The following is a 25954-nucleotide window of genomic DNA, read 5'->3' as shown; positions in this document are numbered from 1 at the left end:
AATGAGTACCAGTTGTTAGTCGAATTGCGATTAACAATTTCGTTTCGCTTGTTTTGGATTGTGCATTTTTGTTGTGTACTATTTTTGCACGAGAATAGTGAATTACGATTGTTCGTTTTATGTCTGAATGAAAAACTGTCGCAGATTTTAGAGGCACTTTAAATAAATTACCGTGACTGGGTGTTGATATCTTCTTCACTAGTGCCAACCGTGCTTTATAGGCATATTTTATTATTGTAATGCATACACAGGCAAATGACTTATATTTTTGGCAGATACTTCTTGCCTTGAAACAGGATAGTGGTGTAGAATCTGCTTTTCATCTTTAGAAGATCCTAAACCGGAAAAAACAATTCTCTAGATTAACCTTCATTCATTAGACTACATGATTAAATAGATAACTGAAGATTTCATGACATTTCATGAAGAAACTACATTTTACTCTTGGACGATTCTGCGGTCTTCTCAAGCCTGAATAAACCAGACTTTCATTGAATTCTCCATATATCTTCATTGCAGAAACACAAAATTGTTCACAGATCCAGAAAGTACTTCAACAAATAACCTCGTAAAAAACAACACGATCTCTCAGGATTTCCTCACAAAGATCAATGTAGGAGAATCGCAAACTGAATAAAATATAAGCAGTGCCGAGTGGCGGGTCCTCGCGATATAATACTATTGATAAATTTACCAAAAGTCTCACATGGTATTAAAGGGTGGCGAGCTGTGATGCCTCCCTGATCCATTATTATGCCGCGCAGGTCCTGCTGAAAACGTAGGGCTGCTTGATGCTGGAAATAGGTCAAGATTACTTTTTATTGCTTCGTTTATTGTTGTTTTGAGTGATATTTTGAATCGTATTGGGAAAGAGTGATTATATTTCCAATGTGTTATCAGTGTGGGTTAAAGGAGTGATCGGAAAACTGGGAGTGTTGCTTCTTATTTAATTTCTTTGAAAGCTCCATTGGTATAAAAGGTACAGGTTGAAGAAGTCGCTTTGTTTTGAAATGAATGCTTTATTTTGCGATTGTAATAAATTATACGTGTTTTCCATTCAATTTCTTATTCTACACAATCATCTCTACAATTTATTTTTTTATCGCAGATTATATTTTTATTTCTTGTAATAGATACTTAACATTTACGAGTTTCCTAAGGAACTGCTACTAGAATATAGTGTAGTATTATTCTATAATAAATCATCTCTCCTTCCGTACTAACCTTTCCGTACGACCATTTCAATCCACCTTTCAAAACAAAACTATCATAGCCCGAGAGCACACCAACCCTGGCTCACTCCGCCGGGACAGCACCGATGACTTGTCATTAATAACGACAGTAGAAATGTATCAAAAGGTGACGTGTGTCCCTCCGTCTGTCCCGGCCCTTATTTATGGTACAACAAACAATATTTATTCGTAATGCCGCCGGCAGACTTACGTGCGCCGTATGAAGATAATGTTACGACTTTGACTGATGAATAACATGATAATTTGATTAACAAAAGATTTTTCTATAACGGAATTTGCTTGCTAACTTTTGCTTAGCTTGCTTATTACTTAGATGAGATTCCTACCTCCAAGTAACGAGAAGACAGTAATGTATGAGTGAAATAGTTCCATATCCGGTCTATCGTAATTCATATTTCGCCTAGGTCATTTATATATTATTATTATGATTCTACGTTTAGTTATCGGTATTTATGGATACCCTGAAAGTAATTTATTCAGTAACTATTTGACGGTGCATTAATAATAAAATTATAAGTCACAGTAGTCACTAATGTCCAATTTCACATTCGTCAAAAAAACTTAGCAAGAGATACATGCATCTGATAGTTTCGGGAGAGGTTGCTAAGCTAGAAAACTCAATCAAAAAAACTGGAAAACTAGTTTCTAAAGTAGCCTTTCGTTTTCGAGTCTAAAAATAGAAGAACTATCCTGACAGGCATCTTTCTGTTAAACACAAATAACACATCATACAAACATCTATCTCCCAATCCGAAAGGGCGATATAACCAGTAACTGTCACGTACGGAATATGTGTATACAATTTACACAATATCGTCATATGTCAGAAGTGTCAAGACGACCTCACGAGGCATCCACCCCAATTACCGTTGGAATTGTTTCACAGCAGCTATCTATTACTTTTGCGGGTCCAACTTGGGAATTGGGCCAGCATTATATGATAAAAAATTGTCGTGTTTGTCGCTCATTGTTGGGGAAAGATGTAATTACAATGATTGATCTGAGTGTTAGTATTGAGTTGATGGCATGTGACGCGAATATAGAAATGCGGAGATGGTTTTGATGTATTGTACTACTGAATCGAGTGTCACGAAAATAATGGATATACTTTGACATACTATAGGTAAATATTATTAGTTAAGAGAAAACTCAGTAAAAGTTTTCATCTTCAAATAATGTGAATACTTAATCAATCTATATTTTCATGGCATAGTAACTTCTCTTTTCAACTTAGCGCTCGATGCATGTCAAAATATCCTCATCTCTTTCAAAGCCAGTCTTATAAATGTATCATAAGTTTTGTCTAAATCAATTACCCTTCAAAACAACACATCATACTGATAGCAAAACGAGTCTAAGGAATACATCATGTTTATAACCAGACTCAATTAGCCTTCATAAAACCATAACAATTCCTATCCAGCATCACAATAAGATCAAACAAACAAACACACAAACAGCGCACACTCAAACTAAGCACTTTTCAACCGACCTGTACCTTTGTACATACATGTACATTGTACAGTCGCACACAGACGAGATTCTCAAAGCCATCAAGCATTACGTAAGGCATTATGTACAGGCACACACAAAACGGAACCAATACCGTCCGGCGATAAATCCGACGCGACGTCCGAAACACTTCAGTTGTCTTAACCGCGTGTGCCTGTACCGAGAGGTGGCACTTGGAATTGTTGTGTTTGGATTGGAAATCGTTTAGATAAAGACTTTTTAAATGCTTAGAAATACTTAGAAATTTTAAAAGGTTATCAGAAGTCATAATTAGATTAGTACTTACGAACTGTCACACTATATTTGACCTTTAAGTAAGGCAATAAGAGATGAATCTGTAAATACTGTGTTACTTTTGAAGCAACTAAAAAAATTTCATATCTTACTAGTATATTGAAATTCAACACAGGGAACTTAGAAAGTTTTAATATCGAATAATCGAATCGAGAATATAAAAAAATCTAACGTATGAAAAGGCCTAAAAATATAAATACTTGAACATAGCGAAATTTTTTTACAAAACAATATTGCAGACACAATTCCAACAGGCTTCGAAATAAAATCTCATAATTAATACAAGTAAATATCACTTACTATATTCCCTATCCAACATCACACAGTCCAGGCTACACGAGCCATATGTTAGCCAAGAAAGGGTTGAGCAAGTGCTACCTGTGGGGTACACCTACAAGCGTAGGGGGGCAGGCGGGGGGTGGTGGTAGGATTTACACCCCTCATTTGTTTGCGATGACCCCCACCACTATCTTCAGCGTCTTCGTATCGCCTTGGCTTAAGCGTCGCTTACATTATTATGTTTTTGGTACTCAGTTCATTTTAGTTTATAATTTCTGTTGTAAATTCGTTTTTGGGGTGCTTTGTACATTATTATTGTTATGGGGGTTTTGTTGTGTTAATGTGTGTAGGAAATACTGTGCATAAGAGATAGTCGATCGCTTCACATTACTACTACGGTAATGGAAAACAGTATACATTTCATGGCTTTTTTAATAGAAAGAGGAAAATAACGGAATATAGGTCGTATCGTAAATGTGTTTTTTGTAACTGTTTTAGAATCAAGTCCATAATTCTATTGGTTCATATACCAGAAGAATGCCTGAAAAACAACAATTGGGGAGTTATGAATTTATATAAGGGAATAGTAAAATGTTAAGAGAGTATATAAGTAAGTAGTTTGTTAAACGAAGCATGTATAAAGTTAGTACTACATTAGCTCATTGCAAGAGTTTCCTGTCTTCCACGTGTAAGATGAAACGTTGGCGTTGCGTCTCGTTGAGTAGATCAGGTGTAGGCAGCTCAATGAAACTAATTACTATTAATAGGTTATTGCGTGGGATCCGATACATTATTCTTCTAAAAATAAACGAATATTCGATGAATCGTACTATATTTTTAACAAACAATTACATTCTTTCCGAAATTCCGTTCGCAAAAAGATGCACCGTTAAGTTTGCTATTGAATGCTTCTTTACTCGTACAATCTAAAAATGTAGCTATCAAATAATTAATATTTTTACAAAAAGTTTTACAAAACGAGGAAGCCGAGCAAAAATATTTACAAATTACTACCATTGAATTAACCGAATATAAATCTGAATACCTACTAACATAAAACATAAAAGTAACTGCTTAAAAATTAAGAAAAACACCCGAAACTGCGCTACCTCATAACAATAACTTGTCAACATAGTAGTTTTACAACGGTTTTAATATTCCAACGATATTTACGCCAGTTATTAGCGTCACGGCAACAGCACCACTTACCTCTAAGCCTTTAAGATTCGAGCCTCTTAAGTGATCTTGCATCAACGATAATGTACTGAAAGTGCAGTTTAAAAGATTTTCGGGAGGTATCGGAAATCTTTTGCAAGTAAAAATGGATGCTGCTGCATTGTCGCTGCAGCTACTTTTACTACTAATCTAAGAATGATTCAATTACATTTTTTCTGTAGTTTTGTGTTAAAAACGATGGTAGGAGGTAGTCGTCATGTCGACACAAATCACACACAAATGTTTGTGTGATGATCCCGAGTATTCGTTTTGAATCTGGACAAATGAGTCTGCTTATAGGCTTGAGACCTTTTTCACAGACAAACATCGCTCAATCTATACTAATATTATAAAGCTGAAGAGTTTTTTTTTGAACGCGCTACTCTCAGGAACTAATGGTCTGATTTGAAAAATTATTTCAGTGTTAGATAGCCCATTTATCGAGGAAGGCTGTAGGCTATATGTCATCACACTACGACCAATAGGAGCAGAGTACCCGTAAAAATGTTACGAAAACGGGAAAACCCATTCTCTCTTACGTGACGCAAGCGAAGTTGCGCGGGTCAGCTATCACGTATAAATTGAAAGAAAATGCCGTAGTACTTACGCATTTCCTTTGAAATTATATAGAAATATTTTTATGAAGGACATAAAGTGTCTCGTATACCGTTCGCCCATGCCCAATGAGTTATCTTGTTGAGTGCTTAATGAGTTGTACTTGAATCAAACCCTTGTGTGTGAGTTGTCCTAAGAAATTGAATCACTTTTTAAATATGGCATTACTGTATACTTTTAACCCAATTGCTAATTTCAATTGCGAATCTGCTCTGTGTATTTATTATTTAAAAATCAGACACGGTCGACGGTCATGTCCCTATAATCAAGATTCAAATGACTATTTTATAAAATGACCCTGACAGTTCCTCTGTTCAATTCATATACTTGGCACATACAATAACAAAATAATTGTCATTCAGTTGTTAATATTTATAACGACATACGAGACCAATTTATGCAGCCAGTTGGACAGATATATAATTTGATTGTAAAACTGGTTTTATCGTATTCGTAAAGACGGTTATAGACTTGTCATAACGAGTATTTAATGATTTTGTATGGCTTTTTTTCGAGCATATTGTCCTTGACAGATTTTTGATGGCTTCTCGACAATTCGATTATGAATCGATATTGTTCTATTTTGTCGTTTATTGGTAAAATGTGACGACTATAAACTTGTTCTGTGGTTTTTGTTTTAAGTAGTTTAATCCAAGAATTAGAGGTTGAAATCGTAGAATATGATGTATCTATTTGTCGCGACATAAGAATGTAATATCAAGCTATTTATGAGTAGTATTGTCTGATAAAGTTATCGGTCAATCCCTACTTTATTGGTCTGTAAAAGTAGTTAGTTCATGGAAGTGTAATGTAATGCAATTTAATTTTGGACATTTTTTAGTAGGTACATCATCGAACTGACTACAATTATGTGTGTTTGTGTTGATCTTGTTGGTGCTAATTCCTTTGCTAAAAATAATAGCTTATGTATACAAATTACAAATTACTTTTGAATACTTACTGCTACCATATCGTCAATTATTTGTTTACGAATTAGGGCGTTGTAACATTCGATCATAAAATAGTGTTACATCACTCTCAGCAGGTCAGTGGCCGCCTTTATAGCGGTCATATACAACCAAAACAACTTGTTGTGTATTGTACTCGTAATCAGTATACGCGCGACACCGGCTTGGACAGCATCGACAAAATTAAACATGAGTTTCAAAGAGAAAGTGGTTTTAATCACTGGAGGAAGTGCCGGGATTGGAGCTGCTACAGCAGAATTATTCGCTAAAGAAGGAGCCAGTCTCGCTATAGTTGGCAGAAACGAAGATAGATTGAAGGAAGTTGCTGCAAAATGTGAATTGTTTGGGCCGGTGCTAACTATACAAGCAGAATTGACCAACGATGAAGATGTAAAAGCGATTGTTGATAAAACTATAGAGAGGTACGGCAAGATTGATGTCCTTGTCAACAATGCAGGTATTCTTGCATACGGTTCTCTACTCGATGGAAAATTAATGGAAGATTTCGACCGAGTTATGAATGTAAATGTACGTTCAGTTGTACTGCTCACAAATTATGCCACACCACATTTGGTGAAGACGAAAGGGAATATTGTGAACGTGTCCAGTGTATTCGGGAACTCTTTTATTGGAGTCCCTGGGAGCATGGCTTATTGTATGTCGAAAGCTGCTTTAGACCATTTTACTCGAGGAGCGGCATTAGAATTATCTTCAGAAGGCGTTAGAGTGAATACTGTCAGTCCTGGACCGACGAGAACTGAGGTGTTGAAGACTGCAGGGTCTACACAAACTTGGGACGAATGTAGAGACTTCTTCAAACTGAGCAGGGTCTCCGAACCAGAAGAAATTGGTGACCTAATTCTGTTCTTGGCAAGTGATAAGGCAAAGAGTATCACTGGTGTTGATTACGCCATCGATAATGGGACTTTGCTCAAGAACTGATAGGTGTTCTGATAATGTTGTTTATTTTTCGTATTAAATAATTGTGTAATGGTATTATGTCTAATCGGTTGAAACTTGTGAAATGGTAGTAGGTATTTCAATGGATTATAAAGTTCATAAGTAAGTAGTAAGTAGAAATAAGGCAATACAAATTCTATAAACATTTTAATATAAATTATATTAAATCAGCTTGTTATTTTGTAATGCTAATGTGACAGGATGTTTATTTATAATTAAATGGGTTTTTATTCTTTTATTTTGTTTCTTTTGACGTTGACACAAAACGGGTTATAAAAATAAAAGATCTTTATTTTTCTGTGTTCTCCGAAGAAATACTTATTACTTACTTCTTTATGTAGTTGGTAGAGTAAGGCAGCGCCACCGAGGTTAAGTCTTACATGGGAGACTGTTGACATGAAGATATATCAGCGTAAAATGTTTTACCTTTCTTTACTGATTTTTTCAGGATTCGAATTCGGTTTACGAACTGTTTAAAGCAATACTGATAGACTAAGTTTGCTCTATGGAATATAGTAGGCGTAAAATTTTGAGCCAGAATTAATATAACATTTCGGTAATAGGTTTTTATATTTTTATGTGAATTTTCTCAATGGTAGATTGGTAATAGCAGTAGGCTCGTTCCTATAACATGGGACTAACATATTATTCCATACACCTTCGTACCTTCGTATTTAAACAGATCGATATCTTAACATTTTGAAAACTCCCACTGTTATGTGTATTTTATGCATTTTCAAACAGGTAAAATAAAAATAACGTTATTTACTTTATACTCAAAGATTTTATTCGAAAATCATGCAAATAAAACATTAATGTATGTATGTAACTACGCTAGACCCATACCATTATCAATAACATAATCACTGCCTGTAATGCTCCCAGCTGCATCACTGGCCAAGAACGCAATCACACCAGCTATCTCCTTAGGATCCGAGCATTTTTTCAAAAGCGTCACTGCGGCAAAATCGTCCATGGAACCGGGCATGTTGCAATTCTTGAATACGTTTGTGTATACAGGTCCTGGGCTTACAGCATTGACTCGTACACCAAAAGCTGCCAGTTCTATAGCAGCAATACGGGTAAAACTATCCACACCAGCCTTTGAGAGGCAGTAGCATGGATAATCTGACATTTTATTGAGTACAACGCTTGCAATGCTCGATGTATTCACAATGCATCCCTTAGACTTGATTAAGTAAGGAGTAGCTAGACTCGTCATCATCACCACGGCGCGAAGATTAGTATTCATCACTGTATCATAGTTGTCCATGATTGTTCCTTCAGCCAAATTTCCTGGTCGTGTAATACCTACATTGTTGATTAGAACGTCAAGTTTCCCGAAATTTTCTACTGTAGTTTCTATAATATTCTTCGCTTCTTCGTCTTTGGAGATATCTGCTTTAACCACAAGTACTTTATTACCGAATTCCTTGCATTTCTCTCCAGTGTTCTTTGCTGTTTCTTCGTTGCAGTCTACTATGACTACGTTGGCTCCTTCTTTTGCGAAAAGTATGGCTGTAGCTTCTCCTATACCAGAACCGGATCCAGAAACAAGAACGACTTTGTTTTTAAAACTCATTTTGAATTGTGGACTGCTGTATTCAATGTTATCGGCGACACTGTGAGACTTTAATGAAAGTGAATACACACTATCAGAGCCCACTAATAAATGTAATAATCGTCTGTTTACTCGTCGTCCTCACATAATAGTTTAAGCAAACAATGATGTTTTTTGTCCATCAATAAAAAGACAGCGTTGTTAATATTTATTGAGAGGTGTGTTTGTCTGTTATTCAGTAAGTAGTCTTATAAAAAGTAAAATACATTAGTATATTATTAAAGTGGTATATATTTTTATTTCGCATATTATTTTTATATGCGTTCAAGATAACATAATTAGTATTATCGTGACTATGATGTTTATTTAACAAAGATTTTTAAATAGGTATTATTGTAGAGATATAGAACTACAAGGATATTATCATTAATTTTGGCGCATTAAGTTATGCACACATACCTATCATGTCGCATGCACATGCAGTATAATCCTACATTATAACGAGAGAAAGTAAACACAAGTAAATTTGGGTCTTAAACTTTACAATGCCATATATATTTTGTTTAACATTATTAAATAAGATTATACAACACTCATTCCGTTATCTATCACATAGTTACTGCCCGTAATGCTTCTTGCCTTATCACTAGCCAGATACACAATCAGATCAGCAATCTCTTGTGGCTCAGATACTCTGTTTAAAACGGTTGTCGCAGGACTTTCATCAAAGGTCATTTCGACTCCAGAATTTGTTAGCAAATTTGTTATCACAGGACCTGGGCTCACTGCATTTACTCTAACACCTGATGGGGCTAGCTCTATAGCCGATAGACGAGTGAAACTGGCTATACCAGCCTTTGACACAGCGTATATAGGGTACTCACTCCCAGTCCGTTCAGCCACACCAGTTACACTACACGTATTCACTATACATCCTTTAGTTTTAACCAAGTACGGAGCAGCCAAACTTGTCAATAGAACCACAGAACGTAGATTCGTATTCATCACTTCATCGTAAGATTCCATTATTTTTCCAGATAAAATACTAACTATTTTTGCAATACCTGCATTGTTGATCAGCACGTCTAGTTTTCCAAAAGTCTTGATTGTAGTTTCTATAGCGTTTTTGGCTTCATCGTCTTTTGTTACATTTGTTTTAATAACGAGCACTTTGTTACCAAATTCTTTGCATTTTTCAGCAGTTTTATTTGCAGTTTCTTCGTTCCGATCTACTATTACTACGGTAGCTCCTTCTTTAGCAAAGAGAATAGCTGTAGCTTCGCCTATTCCGGACCCGGCTCCCGTGACCAAAACAACTTTATTTACAAAACTCATAATTTCAAGTACCACTCAGTCCGGTGCACAGTGTGTTATAAACCCTATTTTTGTTTCGTCATCTTTTTATTGAATTAATCGATAGAGTATACCATTCTGAGGATTAGAGTAAAACTCCGGGCTCGCTAAGACTTGTACTTTTTTCGTTATTCAGTGTCAAAGTTCCGGAATATCCGACTATTGAAAAACAAAAAAAAATTAATTACAATTTAACGGAAGTACTTATTCCAGAATTTATTTATTCTATCGAAAGAAGATATAATAGCCGACCATTCCACCAATTCCTGAAGTTTTAGCATGAATAGGTCGAGAGATATGAATTTTTTTCTCATTTTTCGTTTTTATTTTTTTATTCATCTAAACCACCGTAGTAGGTGGTCATTCCTACATCAAAAAATTGCTAATACTTTCTTTTATTTGCAGTATTAGTTCTAAAACCTAACTCGTTGGTTTCCAGGAGATATTTGAAATTTTAAATTTTACTTAGGGTTGTCACTTTCGAGTATCCGAAAATTATATAAGATTATAAACCTTTATTTGAAAAAAAAAGTTAAGGCAAGCCCCCCGGCCGTAGTTCTGCACGACGTACCTCAGTCACGCCTTACTGAGGTTGTTGAAGTGCAGAGTACGATTGCGGTATTAAGGTTGACTGGCGCTCAGTCCCCTAAAATTGTTCCAACTCAAGATGGAACAACCATTTATTTTGCTTTTTAGAAAAAAAATCAACAAATATAATTACATAATATGTGTATAAATTATAATAAATAAATTGTTGACGAAAATAATTTTATCGTATTTTTTAAATAAAAAATCGACACAATTGATGTACATACATGATAAAATTTGATTTAAAATTATAGATAGGTATATAATTCATGTAGATATATAAAATACATTAAAAATTATTCTTAAAATTGTTATACCACAAAAATGACAATAAAATTGTTTAAAAAAAAAGTTGTTGTAAATCAAAAAATAATATGAAATTCATTTAAAAAGTAATTGTAAAATTAAATAAATTAACTAAAAATATTTTGAAAAAAAAAAACAAAATGTGGTAATAGTACTTATGTTGAATGTTGATTTATAGATATACTTATGAGATATCGGAAAGGATTTTCTTTCATTTACTATAAGTTGAGTCTTTTGATTTAGAATTTATAGACAGATTCCAAATAAATGTATCAATCAACATCATACCAATTTCTTAATTTGTTTTTTAATTTCCTTTATAAAATTACCTAATCTTTGCCATTTTAAGCCACAAAATTATGATATCTTGTTATGGTCGTGATATAAAAGCTAAAACTTTATAAAAATAAATTTATTAAATTTTGATTGAAGTGGCAGCCCTATGTGCGGATATTTCGGATATTACTAAACTTTCAAATATCTCCTGGAAACCAGCGAGTTAGGTTTTAGAACTAATACTGCAAATAAAAGAAAGTATTAGCAAGTTTTTGATGTAGGAATGACCACCTACTACGGTGGTTTAGATGAATAAAAAAATAAAAACGAAAAATGAGAAAAAAAATCATATCTCTCGACCTATTCATGCTAAAACTTCAGGAATTGGTGGAATGGTCGGCTATTATATCTTCTTTCGATAGAATAAATAAATTCTGGAATAAGTACTTCCGTTAAATTGTAATAAACTTTTTTTCGTGTTTCAATAGTCGGATATTCCGGAACTTTGACACTGAATAACGAAAAAAGTACAAGTCTTAGCGAGCCCGGAGTTTTACTCTAATCCTCAGAATGGTATACTCTATCGATTAATTCAATAAAAAGATGACGAAACAAAAATAGGGTTTATAACACACTGTGCGGTGTTATCAGAAATACTGAAGGATTTTACGATTTATTTACGTTATCAAAAATTGAGCGTATTTATTGGAAAAGAAAACAATCTACTACAAGCTATATTGCAAGTATTTATACAGTTATAGTAATGAATATATTAGAAATCGTTTTAAATGATGGCGCTCTTGAGTCGAAGTGGATACAATAAGTATAGGGTATAGAGAAACTTAACTATAACTGCTATTAATCACGTAACGATTTTACTGCACAGTCTAGCACATACTATAACTAGTTGGCCCGTGAGTCTACTCGCGTATAAATGAGTCTCCACTCAAAGGGAAAAGATTTTGGAAGAAAGTATTTTTTATCAATCTTCGTTCAGATCTACTGACGGACTGGCTGACTGACTGACTGACCATCAGTAGTACAGCATTGTACAAAAATATTTTTTTAAACTTTTGATAAACAAACTTTACGTACGACTACAACAAACAACAATGTTCTAGCTGTTTCTTCTCTTAGAAAAGACTCTGTAAAAACAAATTGCAAGAGCATTTTGTTTTTACAGCTCTTATGCATTTGTATGTTTACGCAAAAGTGTTGAGGTATCGTCGCTAATCTTAAAAAAATCACCAAATAATTATATCTGCAATGCAGGCTAGAGGGTTATTTGAGCGCCTATTGTTTTATTCTATGCAACACTCAAATGGTTGACTGGTATAGTATGGAAACGATCGGTAGTAGGACTTATAAAATAATCTTTTTATTTATGTAGACATCAAATCACATAAAAAACGGAATGGTGCTAATACTCTCCCTATTTGGAACAATTTGCATTAAAGCGTTAAATGATTTTTTCTGCAATATACCTACTACGTGAAAATGTGCGTCTCATATTTATCATCACAAGAATAATAAGACAATCGACACTCGACAGTATCTTTTGCGTGTCTGTAGTTTATTAAAATAAAACAACACTTTAAATGCAATGACTTATTTATTTCTGACGGTTTTGACACGCAGAAGCACAAACAGTTCACTATTAATATAAATCTTGAAAGAAAACCTTTATTTTTGCATTATTTATTTTAACAGCATACCATTATCAACAGTGTAGTTAGAGCCAGTCACACTAGCAGCCTTATCACTTGCCAAGAATAGAATAATATCAGCCACTTCCTTAGTTTCAGCTAATTTGTTCAAAGCAGTCCCTCTCCTCAGATCATGAATCCAATCTTTCAGACCAGCAGTTTCAAAGATATCTGTAGGAACAGGTCCAGGACTGACAATGTTCGCTCTGACACCATGAGGAGCTAATTCAAGCGCTATACACCGAGTGAAATGGTCCACTGCAGCCTTCGATAGTTTGTACGTAGAAAGGTGTGATGCGCTGACGTGACGACCAGAGATACTGGATACATTCACGATGTTTCCTTTAGTTTTCACAATATGAGGAGCAGCTAAGTTCGTGAGTAAAGCCAGCGCTCGCATATTCAGGTTCATGGTGACGTCATAAGCTTGCATGTAGTCAGCGTCGAGGATCCCAACCTTTTTCAATAATCCAGCGTTGTTCACGAGTATGTCGATTTTACCGAACTTGTCAACAGTCTGGTCGATGACTGACTTCGCTTCTTCATCTTTGGTGATATCAGCTTTGATAGACAGAACGGTAGCTCCGAGATCTTCACAACTTTTCTGGACTTTGTTCAGATTTTCCTGGTTTCTTCCAACGATGACGACTTTAGCACCTTCTTTCGCAAACTCCTCAGCGGTGGTCGCTCCAATACCAGCATTACCGCCAGTTACTATAACTACTTTGTCTTTAAAACTCATGATTGTATTATTTTCCGTTCAGCCGTAGAAGCACAACTGCGTTATGCAATATTTTTTAGGAGCATATAAAGTGCTATCTGTTAATTAGACCTAATTTATGACCGTCCCGAAATATCACTTTATCGTAGATAACACGCCTCCATGATAATATTATTATGTACATACAATTTTTTTTTATTATGCAATAGTGCAAAAAACATCTGCTTTTACCGTAAGCACTATATCAGCTTAGCCTTTTTTCCAAGCTATGTTGGAGTCGGCTTCCAGTCTCACCGGATGCAGCTGAATACCAGACAATCTGACTTTCACAACCCAGTTACTTGGGGTATAACATGATACCCTACAGTCAGACTGGTTGTCAGACTTTCAAGCTTCTGACTACTGTTAACGACTGTGAAAGATTTGCGAAAATGACAGCCGGGATCCACAATTTAACGTGCTTTCCGAAACACGGAGGGCCTCGATAATATGTATAAGTTGGTCACCCTTCCACAGATAAATCTAGGCAAGCATGGCTTAACCTCAGAGATCGATCCGCGCGGCTGATGTTAACTTAACCACGAGCTCCTCTTTCACCGTAAGCCCTGTACTATCAAATACTTTGCATTTTTTGCAGGTTTCTTTGCAGTGTCTTCGTTACTACTATGACTAGATTAATTCCTTCTTTGGCAAGTGATATGGCTGTAGCTTCACCTTTGTATTATGGCGGGTATTAACGTATTACTATACGAGTATTGTCTTTTTATCTTGACTGAGAGCAACTCCAAGCGTGATAATGATTAATTTTATATTTTCTATTCTTTGAAGGCGGCTAATTCTATATTTCAAAATATTCTATCTATAGCTTTTAAGTTGTGTTGTTTATAATAAGTATATATGATTGGGGTGGTATAATAATATACAAGAGCCAATCTGAACCACCATTAGTACAGGTTACATTCACCTGATGACCATGGGAGAGGGACCACCTGAGAAATAGGATATAAAAGTTGACCCTGAACAACAAAGAAAATTGTGTGAAGATTTTTTGAAATCTAATCGGAGAACATACATATAAAAGTTCGTGGTGAACTAATAACCTTCTGTTTTTGTGAAGACGGTTAAAAATAAAAACAGATTTTTTAAATCAAATCATTGATTTATTTCAGACATTTTTGACACTGCAATACGAATTACACTAAAGAACCACTATTATTATTAATATTGAGAGAAAAACCCTAAATTATTTCAACAGCATACCATTATCAACAGTGTAGTTAGAGCCAGTCACACTAGCAGCCTTATCACTTGCCAAGAATAAAATAATATCAGCCACTTCCTTAGTTTCAGCTGCCTTGCTCAAAGCAGTTGAGCTCTTCAGATCATCCAATCTGCCCTTCAGACCCGCAGTCTCAAAGATCTCTGTAGGAACTGGTCCAGGACTGACAGCATTCACCCTGACACCATGAGCAGCTAACTCAAGTGCGATACACCGAGTGAAATGGTCCACTGCTGCCTTTGATAGTTTGTACGTCGAATAGTGAGTTGAGCCGACTAAACGGCCAGCAATACTGGATACGTTCACGATATTTCCTTTAGTTTTTACAATATGAGGAGCAGCCAAGTTCGTGAGTAAAGCCAGCGCTCGCATGTTCAAGTTCATGGTGACGTCATAAGCTTGCATGTAGTCAGCGTCGAGGATCCCAACCTTTTTCAATAATCCAGCGTTGTTCACGAGTACGTCGATTTTACCGAACTTGTCAACAGTCTGGTCGATGACTGACTTCGCTTCTTCATCTTTGGTGATATCAGCTTTGATAGAAAGAACGGTAGCTCCGAGATCTTCACAACTTTTCTGGACTTTGTTCAGATTTTCCTGGTTTCGTCCAACGATGACGACTTTAGCACCTTCTTTCGCAAACTCCTCAGCGGTGGTCGCTCCAATACCAGCATTACCGCCAGTTACTATAACTACTTTGTCTTTAAAATTCATGATTGTATTATTTCCCGTTCAGCCGTAGAAGCACAACTGCGTTATGCAATATTTTTTAGAAGCATATAAAGTACTATCTGTTAGTAAGACCTAATTTATGACCGTCCTGAAATATCAGTTTATCTTAGATAACTCACCGTCATGATAATATCTACTCATATGAATTTAAAATTTTGTATAAATCCAAAAACCATCTGCTTTCACCGCACTATATAACCAAAATTGCTTTTTTCTCCACTTTTCTTTGCTGTTTTTTCATTGTAGTCTACTATGATTATTGATTATGTTAGTTCCTTCTTTAGCGAGTAATATGGCCGTAGCTTCACATATACCGGACTATGATGGGTTGTCGCGGATTTCATATTTATAACATAGATTTAATTAGGTATTATTGTATTCCTATACGTGTGTCTTTTTTCCTTGGACGACGATTCTAAATAGATCAATGTATATTATTTTTATTCCTTTTGGAGGTGGTTTTTCATAAAATATATTTTCGTATTACTTACTTTTGTTACTTACTAAGACCCACTCTGAAAGAGTATTTGCATAGTTTACTTTCATCGGACCCGAACTAATAACCATGGGAGTGGGACCGGACAAGATATATAATATGTATTATATAGAAATTATATCCTGATTGTTTTAAAACAGCGAAAAACTTATATCCTAGAAATACTAGAAACCAAAGTAGGATTGCCTTAACAAAAAATCCTAGAATTCCTGGAACAACAATGTGTGTAAAAAGTTCCTATAGGTATAATGTGTGGATATATGTATCTATACTAATAATATAATAAAGCTGAAGAGTTTGTTTGTTTGTTTGTTTGTTTGAACGCGCTAATCTTAGGAACTACTGGTCCGATTTGAAAAATTCTTTCAGAGTTAGATAGCCCATTTATCGAGGAAGGCTATAGGCTATATAACATCACGCTACGGTCATTAGGAGCGGAGTAGCAACGAAAAATGTTTCAAAAACGGGGAAAATTTTGGCCCGTTCTCTTAGGTGACGCAAACGAAGTTGCGCGGGTCAGCTAGTATTTAATAAAATAAAGACGTTAAAAATATGCCTGCCTTGGCTAGCTTCTGCGAAAAGGTAAAAAAAATGGCTATTGAAAAAGTCATTTTATTCTTTATCAGAATTTTTTGAAGTAATCATAATGTACATAAAATATTAATTTGAAATATTCGAATAAATAAAATTATTCTTATAGTTGTATAGCGAGGATTAGTGTTTATAAGTGATTGATTATATATTGATTGATTATTATAAGATGATTGATATCAAATAATTAATAATATTTGTACGTCACAGTGCGACAACATGTACGGATCTTTTTATGTATTTTTATACCACCACTATGTACCTACATTATATGCAAATAAGTTCTATTCTATTCCATAAACAAGTTGAGCTTGAACGACGAAAAAAATTTAGTGAAGATCTCTTTATAACACTTTTGTACTGTAGGTATCACTTCCAATATCATATAATATGGTCTCTCATCAAGTCACCGTCCGATAATGAGAATTCCATGACAATAATTTTCAATTTACTTCTGAAAAACTAATCGAAATCCTAGTTGACACTACAATTTGTGAAAGTTCCCTCGATTCCCAAATGACTCCATCATCAGATCTCGACTCAACTTCGAAGTAGTATGCTTCAGCAAAAATAAAGAATTTTCGAAATGTAATCGCAGAAGATTCATAAAAAGAAAAAGAAAACAAATGTTTGAATGAAAACCTTTATTTATTTCTGTCATTTTTTACGAAATGCGAATAACACAAACATACCACTATATTATAAATCTTGAGAAAAAAATCTTTATTTATTTCAACAGCTTACCATTATCAACAGTGTAGTTAGAGCCAGTCACACTAGCAGCCTTATCACTCGCCAAAAATAGAATAATATCAGCCACTTCCTTAGTTTCAGCTAGTTTGTTCAAAGCAGTCCCCTTTTTCAGATCATCTATACTACTGTTCACACCCGCAGTTCCAAAGATCTCTGTAGGAACCGGTCCAGGACTAACAGCATTCACTCTTACACCATGAACAGCTAACTCAAGTGCGATACACCGAGTGAAATGGTCCACTGCAGCCTTCGACAGTTTGTACGTAGAATAGTGAGTTGAGCCGACGTAACTTCCAGCAATACTGGATACGTTCACGATGTTTCCTTTAGTTTTCACAATATAAGGAGCCGCCAAGTTCGTGAGTAAAGCCAGCGCTCGCATGTTCAAGTTCATGGTGACGTCATAAGCTTGCATGTAGTCAGCGTCGAGGATCCCAACCTTTTTCAATAATCCAGCATTGTTCACGAGTACGTCGATTTTACCGAACTTGTCAACAGTCTGGTCGATGACTGACTTCGCTTCTTCATCTTTGGTGATATCAGCTTTGATAGAAAGAACAGTAGCTCCGATATCTTCGCAACTTTTCTGGACTTTGTTCAGATTTTCCTGGTTTCTTCCAACGATGACGACTTTAGCACCTTCTTTCGCAAACTCCTCAGCGGTGGTCGCTCCAATACCAGCATTACCGCCAGTTACTATAACTACTTTGTCTTTAAAACTCATGATTGTATTATTTCCCGTTCAGCTGTAGAAGTACAACTACGTTATGCAATATTTTTTGTTAGCATATATAGTACTATCAAATAATGAGACTTAATTTATGATCGTTCTGAAATATCAGTTTATCGTAGATAACATACCGCCACGACAATATCTGATTACAAAAAAAAATTGAAGTTTGTTAACAATTGATAAAGATTCATTGTAGTTTTGCAAACTTTTATCAATTGTGTTAGTTTCATATAAAAAAATAATCGAAACTTGTTAAATTCCCACGTTCAATGTTACCCAAATGATTCAAAGTTACCCAAGCTGACTGTACAACAAATATCTGCTTTTACAATAGGCACTTTACTACCAAATACTTTGCTTACTTATGCAGTTTTCCTTGCTGTTTTTTCGTAGCAGTCTACTATGACTACGTTAGTTTCTTATTAAGCGAGTAATTTGGCTGCAGCTTCACCTATACAGAATTATGATGTGGGTTGTTGTAGATTATATTTTTATAATATCGATTTTATAAGGTATTATTGGATTGCTATACGAGTATTGTCTGGGTGCGGGATTATTGGAGGACACAGGGCTTGCCCAGACTGAATACGCGAAAAACAAATGAAATCTTATTGCAGCGTCCGTAGTGAACACGCGGGCGCGCGTTACCGCAACCGCGCCGCGCCCGCACCCGCGTGTTCAGTCTGGCCAAGCACTGTAGAATCCAAATATATTCATTATTAATTACTTACTTTTTACTACTTGAAGGTGTTTTTTTTTTACTTAATTATCTTTATGGCCGGCTTTTTTTAAGTGTAATTATACATATTACAGGGTTGTAAGATGGGAGGGTGGAACATACTGGGGACCATTCTAAACGAACGTTTTCACAGTTTGCCATCATGAGACTCTGATCGGATGATCATGTGTCGGACCATACCTTCTAAAAAGCATATTTGAAGTTTGACCTTGAACAAATTCGAAGTGACAAATTATAACTATGGAACAAATTCGAAACTAAGTATGCCCTTTCAAACAATAAATATGTTTAAAAATATAATTGGGAAACATACATTAAAAAAGATCACCTCAAATTGACACGCTTCTTTTTTGAAGTCGTTTGGAAATAAAAACAGAACTTAAAATTTAATCATTGATTTATTTCTGACGTTTTTGACATTGCAATGAGAAGTACTCAAACCAATCAATATTATTATAAATCTTGCGAGATTTTTTTATTATTTATTTCAACAGCATACCATTATCAACAGTGTAGTTAGAGCCAGTCACACTAGCAGCCTTATCACTTGCCAAGAATAAAATAATATCAGCCACTTCCTTAGTTTCAGCAGATTTGTTTAAAGCAGTCGCGCATTTCAGGACATCTATAGCACCCCTTAGACCAGCAGTTTCAAAGATATCTGTAGGAACTGGTCCAGGACTGACAGCATTCACTCTGACACCATGAGGAGCTAGCTCAAGCGCGATACACCGAGTGAAATGGTCCACTGCAGCCTTCGATAGTTTGTACGTAGAGTAGTGTGATAAACCGACGTAACTTCCAGCGATACTGGATATATTCACGATATTTCCTTTAGTTTTCACAATATGAGGAGCTGCCAAGTTCGTGAGTAAAGCCAGCGCTCGCATGTTCAAGTTCATGGTGACGTCATAAGCTTGCATGTAGTCAGCGTCGAGGATCCCAACCTTTTTCAATAATCCAGCGTTGTTCACGAGTACGTCGATTTTACCGAACTTGTCAACAGTCTGGTCGATGACTGACTTCGCTTCTTCGTCTTTGGTGATATCAGCTTTGATAGAAAGAACAGTAGCTCCGAGATCTTCACAACTTTTCTGAACTTTGTTCAGATTTTCCTGGTTTCTTCCAACGATGACGACTTTAGCACCTTCTTTCGCAAACTCCTCAGCGGTGGTCGCTCCAATACCAGCATTACCACCAGTTACTATAACTACTTTGTCTTTAAAACTCATGATTGTATTATTTTGTTTGTGTAAAGTTCAGCTGTTGAAACACTACTGAGTTATGCAATAATTTTTAGTGGCATATAAAGTAGTATCTGCTAATTAGATCTAATTTATTACCGTCATGAAATATCAGTTTATCGTAGATAACACACCGGTCGTAATATTTTGTACTATTTTTTTGTAGTTGTGTAAAATCCATAATGTAATCGAAAGTATAAATTAGTTTGATTTCAAAATTATAAGATAACGATAACCTACATACTGCAGAAAGTGTATTTAAGTTGAAAGTTCTGTAGAAAAATGCACTCGGTAACATTTTTATCTTAACTAATCTGGAGCCTGATAATAAATGTCTACAGTAGCGTAAAACCGCCATCAATAATAACACATGACCCAGTAACACTCTTGGCTTTGTCACTGGATAAATACATAATCAAATCACCTACTTCTTCTGGTTGTGCTTCGCGTCCAGCGTTCTGTATTTTATTTGCCAAGTCCTCTGGCAGACCAGAATGAATCATTTTGGTAGCAACAGGACCTGGATTAACGGCATTCACTCTTACATCAAACGGAGAAAGTTCTGCAGCGGCAAATTTGGTGAAATGATCCATACCGGCTTTTGAAATAGAATAGGCACTGATTCCAGTATTCGAGACCATTTTTGATGCGATACTTGACACGTTGGTAACACTACCTTTTGTTTCTTTAAGATGTGGTGCAGCCAAATGTGTTAATTGTACAGCTGCACGGAGATTCGTATTCATGACGTCATCGTACACGGCCATCATGTTTCCATCGTTTATTGTTGCAATTTTCAGGATGCCAGCATTATTGACAAGTACATCGAGTTTACCAAATCTGTCCACAGTTTGTTTAACTATTGTTTCAACTTCTTCTTGTTTTGATATATCTGCTTTGATAACGAGTACTTTAGCTCCATGATTTTCGCAGCGTTTTGCTACATCTCGAAGATTTGCTTCGGTTCTTCCTACGATGGCGATATTGGCTCCTTCTTTAGCGAAGCACTCGGCTGTGCCTGCGCCGATGCCGGAGCCTCCACCGGTGATGAGTACTACTTTGTTGGAAAACATTTTGCAGACTGAACGTATGCTATCAGAGTTTATTGCTTATAAAAACATTCAGACGAATGTCAAGGAAACATGAATTAACGTTTATTTCGTGATATACTAATAACAGTCATTGCATTTTATCCATTTATCATTGTCGTTGTTACCACACTAATCTTAAAATATGTTTGTTTGTCTTTGTTTTGTGTAAAACAGCTTAAAATATTTAGATAATTAACATTATATAATGTGAGATGTAAAACAATGCAAGTTTAATTTATCTATATGCAGGCAAATTTTCATTTTTTCAGGCAAAGCTGCGGGTATTGACTAGTGTTAGACAACTCCAAGTCATGTAGAGTCGACTTATTGTGATAAATGATTGAGTACTGGTAATAATATGACACTCGATACGTAAACGATGAGTTAGCTGTTAAGATAGCATGTTTTACAATCATCTGAGTTAAACAATACTGACCTTGTTTTCAAATAATTATATAATTAAACTATTTAAAAGACTATAAGTAATAGGAAAATGACTGCCGCAATTTAAAGGATAAAATTTTAAAAAGTGTAGTAAATACCTTATTGAATATGTATTAATTTCTAATATCTATGATTAAAATTGCGTAGGTTGCTGTGAAACACGTAATTCACACACATCATTAGAAACATCAATCAATTGGAACATGAAACAAATATTAGTGCCATTTCCAGATCAGTAGGTTCCAGAGTAGATGAGCCTCTTACACACATCGAGCAAGTCTCGAAACATAGGAATATTATGTTACAATTAAGCATATAAATTATATTCTAACAAAAATCTCAGCAATCGTGCCCGTTACTTCAGCGGTAGTCCAAACCTTTACCGTTAAAATCAGTATACTTAAATTATAAAATTAGTCTAATTTTTCGAGTCTCGCGTTTTTTTCTGCTTTTTACATAGACTATGATCACAAGCTGACTGTCGGCCAGTGTACGATTAAAACGACAAGCAAACCAAGGTGTAATTCCTTCAAACACAACATCAAGCCTGTTTTATCCAAAAGTGTAGGCAGAGGTGAGGAAAATCACCCACGTTTTGACATCTCATTGAAAAGATAAATAACACTTTGACCGACCCAGGAAAGGAACCCAATACTTCATGAGCAGCATTCTTTTACATTACCACCCACAGAGGCAGTTAAAATGCATGTTCGCTAATCCCATTGTTAATTGCTTCATTTCAGTTTGTATAAGAATTCAATGTCATTGCTATCTCGAAGTTGATAAGAGGATAGTATAAACATTGTTTGACATAAGTTTTCATCTTGTTATTTCTTATCAAAGTGATTATAGTGTTATCGTCTGTCAATAAGATGTACTTACTTATGTTCTTTATTAGGTTATTAGGGTAAAGATTATTAAAAAGCAAGGAGAATATCTTGCATTCAGTTAATGTTTTGTACTGCAAAAAACCTAAATACAATTTTAACTACTTTTAAGGAACCAATTGTTGTGTGGTTTAAGTTGGTACCTCTCACGTAAATGGTTAGCAGTTCGAACCCGAGGCAGAACACCAATGTCTTTCCGAAACAATAATAACTTGCTCTAACGGTGAAGGCAAACATCGAAATGATTATCTCGCCTTAAAATTGTTTTACATATTTCTTGAGGGCATGCGAAGTCAATAACCCCCACTTGGCTAGCGTGGTGGACTCAAGGCCTAACCTCTCTCTCATTTTGGGGGGAGACCCTTGCCCAGCGGTCGAGGATCGACGGGTAAAAAAAAAGTTACAACACTTTAGTCAACATTTATATTTCTAATAACCAAACTGACATAAATCTCTTTATTAATATATTCTAAACAAAGTAGGGTTTGCTATTTTATATACGAATAGGCCAAACAAATAAATGTAGACACAAACACAATCTTGAAAATCATTTTAATTCAGATTCATATATTTATACATCAGTACATTTATAAGTAGTTTTCTAACATCCATTTCTATCACACATAAAACAGATTCAGTTTAGTATTTTGGCAAGAGTTCAAACAGGTTAAAAATAAAATTTGATAAACAAACTACGCTAAAACAATACCGTTGTCAATAACATAATCAGAACCTGTAATACTCTTTGCTTTATCACTAGCCATATACAGGATGATATCTGCAATCTCTTGTGTTTCAGAAACCCTCCCGAGTAACGTCTCATTAACTAAAGCATCAGCATTAGACCCCACTGCATCAAATATATTCGTTTTTACCGGACCAGGGCTTACAGTATTCACTCTCACTCCATATTTCCCCAATTCATACGCACAGCATCTCGTAAAATGGTTTAAAGCAGCCTTTGAAGTTCTATACGCAGCAAAATTCGGCCTTGTGGTACAAATAGCGGCTACACTGGACACGTTGACAATGTTTCCTTTAGTTTTTATTATGTGTGGTATGGCGTGACGTGTGAGACGGGCTGGGGCTCGAGTATTCACATTTAGTACTTCATCAAACACGTCTAAGAAACTCTCATCTAAAACACTTGCTTCTCTAAGTATGCCTGCATTATTGACCAGGATATCAAGCTTTCCGAATATATCAACAGTTTTCTTCACTATAGTATCAACATCTTGATCTTTGCTTATATCAGCTTTGATTCCAAACGCTTCGGCATATTTTGAGCACTTTTGAACAACTTCCTTGAGTTTCGCTTCGTTTCTCCCAACTACTGCTACATTTGCACCTTCCTTGGCGAATAATTCGGCTGTCACTTCTCCAATGCCTGCTGTGGCTCCCGTCACTATAACAACTTTGTTTTTAAACATTGTATCAAACGTCTTGTATAGCGTGCGATCGAGAACTAACGATAGCGTGGAATCTCGTCGCTATATACACGATAGCTCTGAATTAATTATATCGTCGAGTTCGTGTCTATATTTGAAGTAGTTTTATCAGTCTGTTTGTTTGTCACGGATCGTAAATAGAAACTGTATGAATGTAAATACATATTTATGACTACACATACATATGATTATACCATCTAATGTTTGTTAATCGTTTTTAATTCCTACGATTAATCTATACTAATATTATAAAGCTGAAGAGTTTGTTTGTTTGTTTGATTGTTTGTTTGTTTGTTTGTTTGAACGCGCTAATCTCAGGAACTACTGGTCCGATTTGAAAAATTTTTTCAGTGTTGGATAGTCCATTAATCGAGGAAGGTTATAGGATATATATCATCACGCTACTACCAATAGGAGCAGAGTAGCAATTAAAAATGTTTCAAAAACGGGGAAAATTTTGACCCAGTCTCTCTTATGTGACGCAAGCGAAGTTGCGCGGGTCAGCTAGTAACCTTATATAGTTTTTGTTTATATATAACGAACAATAGTAAGAAGTCGAAAGTTCAATACTTAAGACAACATATTACTGTTTTTCGTACTTAAACCAATTGCTGTTCGTTAGAAGCGGCTAGTCCGATTTGGTTTATTGTGGTAAAAAATTAAAGTTTAACCTGCTAAAGAATTGACTCGAAGTCTAACCATTCGCGCTTCTTTGAAGGAGAGGTCCACTCAGCAGTGGATAAGTAATAAATCAAAATAAATTACGTTACCAGTCGACGATGGTGAGGAGAAATTCTACGACGCGTGACGCACTCCTTTTGTATGCATATTTTATATTGTAAATATATTGTATAATTGTAAATATTTTGTTATTTGTTAATATTTATAGTTCAGTTTTGTATAATGTAATAGTATTTATGTTAATTGAAAATTATAAAATAAATAAATATTAATTCACGAAAAGTTACGAATACTACTAGTATGAACAACTTAAGTAATTAGCAATAATTTATCAATGTTATGTAAACGGAAATATTGTTGATAACAAGGTTTATTTTGCGTAGGTTATCTAGACATAAAATATTTTAAACAAGCAATCATATTCAAGTATATTGTAAATATGATTATCGATATAGGACTATTGGCACTTCCCATGCTAGTGGTTTTAGGTTCGAACGCGAGGTATCACACCAATGACTTTCGAAGTTATGTTTTTTATAAGACAACTTGCGCACTAAGAATTGCTCTTGTGTCGCGGAGACTTAACCAAACAACGAACAGAAAGCATAATCAGATCCGAAACAATTATTATAAAAGAGAGTTTGAAATTTTACAAACCAAATCTTACCGTCCATCCTACCTTTCCTGAATGTACATATGTTCCATTTACAATTTTATGGACTAATAATTGCAAGCATTTTTGCATCCTTACATGCCTAAAGAAACATTTAATACTACGATAAGCACCCATTCAAAGAGAAATGCAGATAAAATAAACTCCAAACTCACAGAATAGGAATATGCTATTGCAACGAACCTTATTAGAAAAAACTTCATCGGAACTCCAATGAAACACCAACTTCCATCTATCACTGTTAAACTCTTTCAAGCAAGTATGTAGACTTTATTCCTTAGGACATAAGGTCTATTTTAGAAGACGGATTGAATAAGTGACGGTAATACAGAAGTTTGCTGTTCTGTAGTTAATATTGACTCGTCAACAGTGGATTTCGTTTCAAACTTTTCTCATTTCGAATCGAGTATGACCTTTCCTTTACTATAAATGGTAGAATCTGGATTTTTAATGCTTTTCATATTAATAGCTTATCATCTATTTTAGTACTTTTAAGAAGTGTCGCAATGGTTGCTCTCTACTGTGTCGCAAGGTCATGGGTTCGATACCCATACGG

At 35.2% G+C, this 25954-nt stretch overlaps 9 protein-coding genes across 9 annotated transcripts; 1 reads left to right on the top strand and 8 right to left on the bottom strand.

Moving 5' to 3' along the window:
* Positions 1 to 6253: 6253 nt before the first annotated feature.
* Positions 6254 to 7334, top strand: LOC142981515 (3-oxoacyl-[acyl-carrier-protein] reductase FabG-like). Its single transcript, XM_076127496.1, has one exon. The coding sequence runs from the start codon at positions 6326 to 6328 to the stop codon at positions 7076 to 7078; it is 753 nt and encodes a 250-aa protein (XP_075983611.1). The 5' UTR covers positions 6254 to 6325; the 3' UTR covers positions 7079 to 7334.
* Positions 7335 to 7857: 523 nt separating this feature from the next.
* LOC142981794 (3-oxoacyl-[acyl-carrier-protein] reductase FabG-like) lies at positions 7858 to 10010 on the bottom strand. The gene has a single exon (XM_076127902.1). The coding sequence runs from the start codon at positions 9990 to 9992 to the stop codon at positions 9240 to 9242; it is 753 nt and encodes a 250-aa protein (XP_075984017.1). The 5' UTR covers positions 9993 to 10010; the 3' UTR covers positions 7858 to 9239.
* On the bottom strand, positions 7926 to 8678 carry LOC142981861 (3-oxoacyl-[acyl-carrier-protein] reductase FabG-like). The gene has a single exon (XM_076127998.1). The coding sequence runs from the start codon at positions 8676 to 8678 to the stop codon at positions 7926 to 7928; it is 753 nt and encodes a 250-aa protein (XP_075984113.1).
* Positions 10011 to 12773: 2763 nt separating the features above from the next.
* LOC142981771 (putative oxidoreductase SSP0419) lies at positions 12774 to 13701 on the bottom strand. The gene has a single exon (XM_076127875.1). The coding sequence runs from the start codon at positions 13626 to 13628 to the stop codon at positions 12879 to 12881; it is 750 nt and encodes a 249-aa protein (XP_075983990.1). The 5' UTR covers positions 13629 to 13701; the 3' UTR covers positions 12774 to 12878.
* Positions 13702 to 14815: 1114 nt separating this feature from the next.
* Positions 14816 to 15651, bottom strand: LOC142981772 (3-oxoacyl-[acyl-carrier-protein] reductase FabG-like). Its single transcript, XM_076127877.1, has one exon. The coding sequence runs from the start codon at positions 15598 to 15600 to the stop codon at positions 14851 to 14853; it is 750 nt and encodes a 249-aa protein (XP_075983992.1). The 5' UTR covers positions 15601 to 15651; the 3' UTR covers positions 14816 to 14850.
* A 1681-nt stretch (positions 15652 to 17332) lies between these two features.
* LOC142981547 (3-oxoacyl-[acyl-carrier-protein] reductase FabG-like) lies at positions 17333 to 18256 on the bottom strand. Its single transcript, XM_076127546.1, has one exon. The coding sequence runs from the start codon at positions 18180 to 18182 to the stop codon at positions 17433 to 17435; it is 750 nt and encodes a 249-aa protein (XP_075983661.1). The 5' UTR covers positions 18183 to 18256; the 3' UTR covers positions 17333 to 17432.
* A 1053-nt stretch (positions 18257 to 19309) lies between these two features.
* LOC142981742 (3-oxoacyl-[acyl-carrier-protein] reductase FabG-like) lies at positions 19310 to 20166 on the bottom strand. The gene has a single exon (XM_076127839.1). The coding sequence runs from the start codon at positions 20160 to 20162 to the stop codon at positions 19413 to 19415; it is 750 nt and encodes a 249-aa protein (XP_075983954.1). The 5' UTR covers positions 20163 to 20166; the 3' UTR covers positions 19310 to 19412.
* A 334-nt stretch (positions 20167 to 20500) lies between these two features.
* LOC142981743 (3-oxoacyl-[acyl-carrier-protein] reductase FabG-like) lies at positions 20501 to 21322 on the bottom strand. Its single transcript, XM_076127840.1, has one exon. The coding sequence runs from the start codon at positions 21245 to 21247 to the stop codon at positions 20510 to 20512; it is 738 nt and encodes a 245-aa protein (XP_075983955.1). The 5' UTR covers positions 21248 to 21322; the 3' UTR covers positions 20501 to 20509.
* A 1809-nt stretch (positions 21323 to 23131) lies between these two features.
* Positions 23132 to 24091, bottom strand: LOC142981804 (3-oxoacyl-[acyl-carrier-protein] reductase FabG-like). Its single transcript, XM_076127915.1, has one exon. It carries the CDS (start codon positions 24024 to 24026, stop codon positions 23289 to 23291), a length of 738 nt encoding a protein of 245 aa, XP_075984030.1. The 5' UTR covers positions 24027 to 24091; the 3' UTR covers positions 23132 to 23288.
* Positions 24092 to 25954: the final 1863 nt, after the last annotated feature.

This window comes from Anticarsia gemmatalis, chromosome 20 (assembly GCF_050436995.1).
Source record: "Anticarsia gemmatalis isolate Benzon Research Colony breed Stoneville strain chromosome 20, ilAntGemm2 primary, whole genome shotgun sequence".
NCBI classification, from domain to species: Eukaryota; Metazoa; Arthropoda; class Insecta; order Lepidoptera; family Erebidae; genus Anticarsia; species Anticarsia gemmatalis.
The sequence above is the reverse complement of the archived record's forward strand: the minus strand, read 5'-3'. Positions and strand labels throughout refer to the sequence as shown.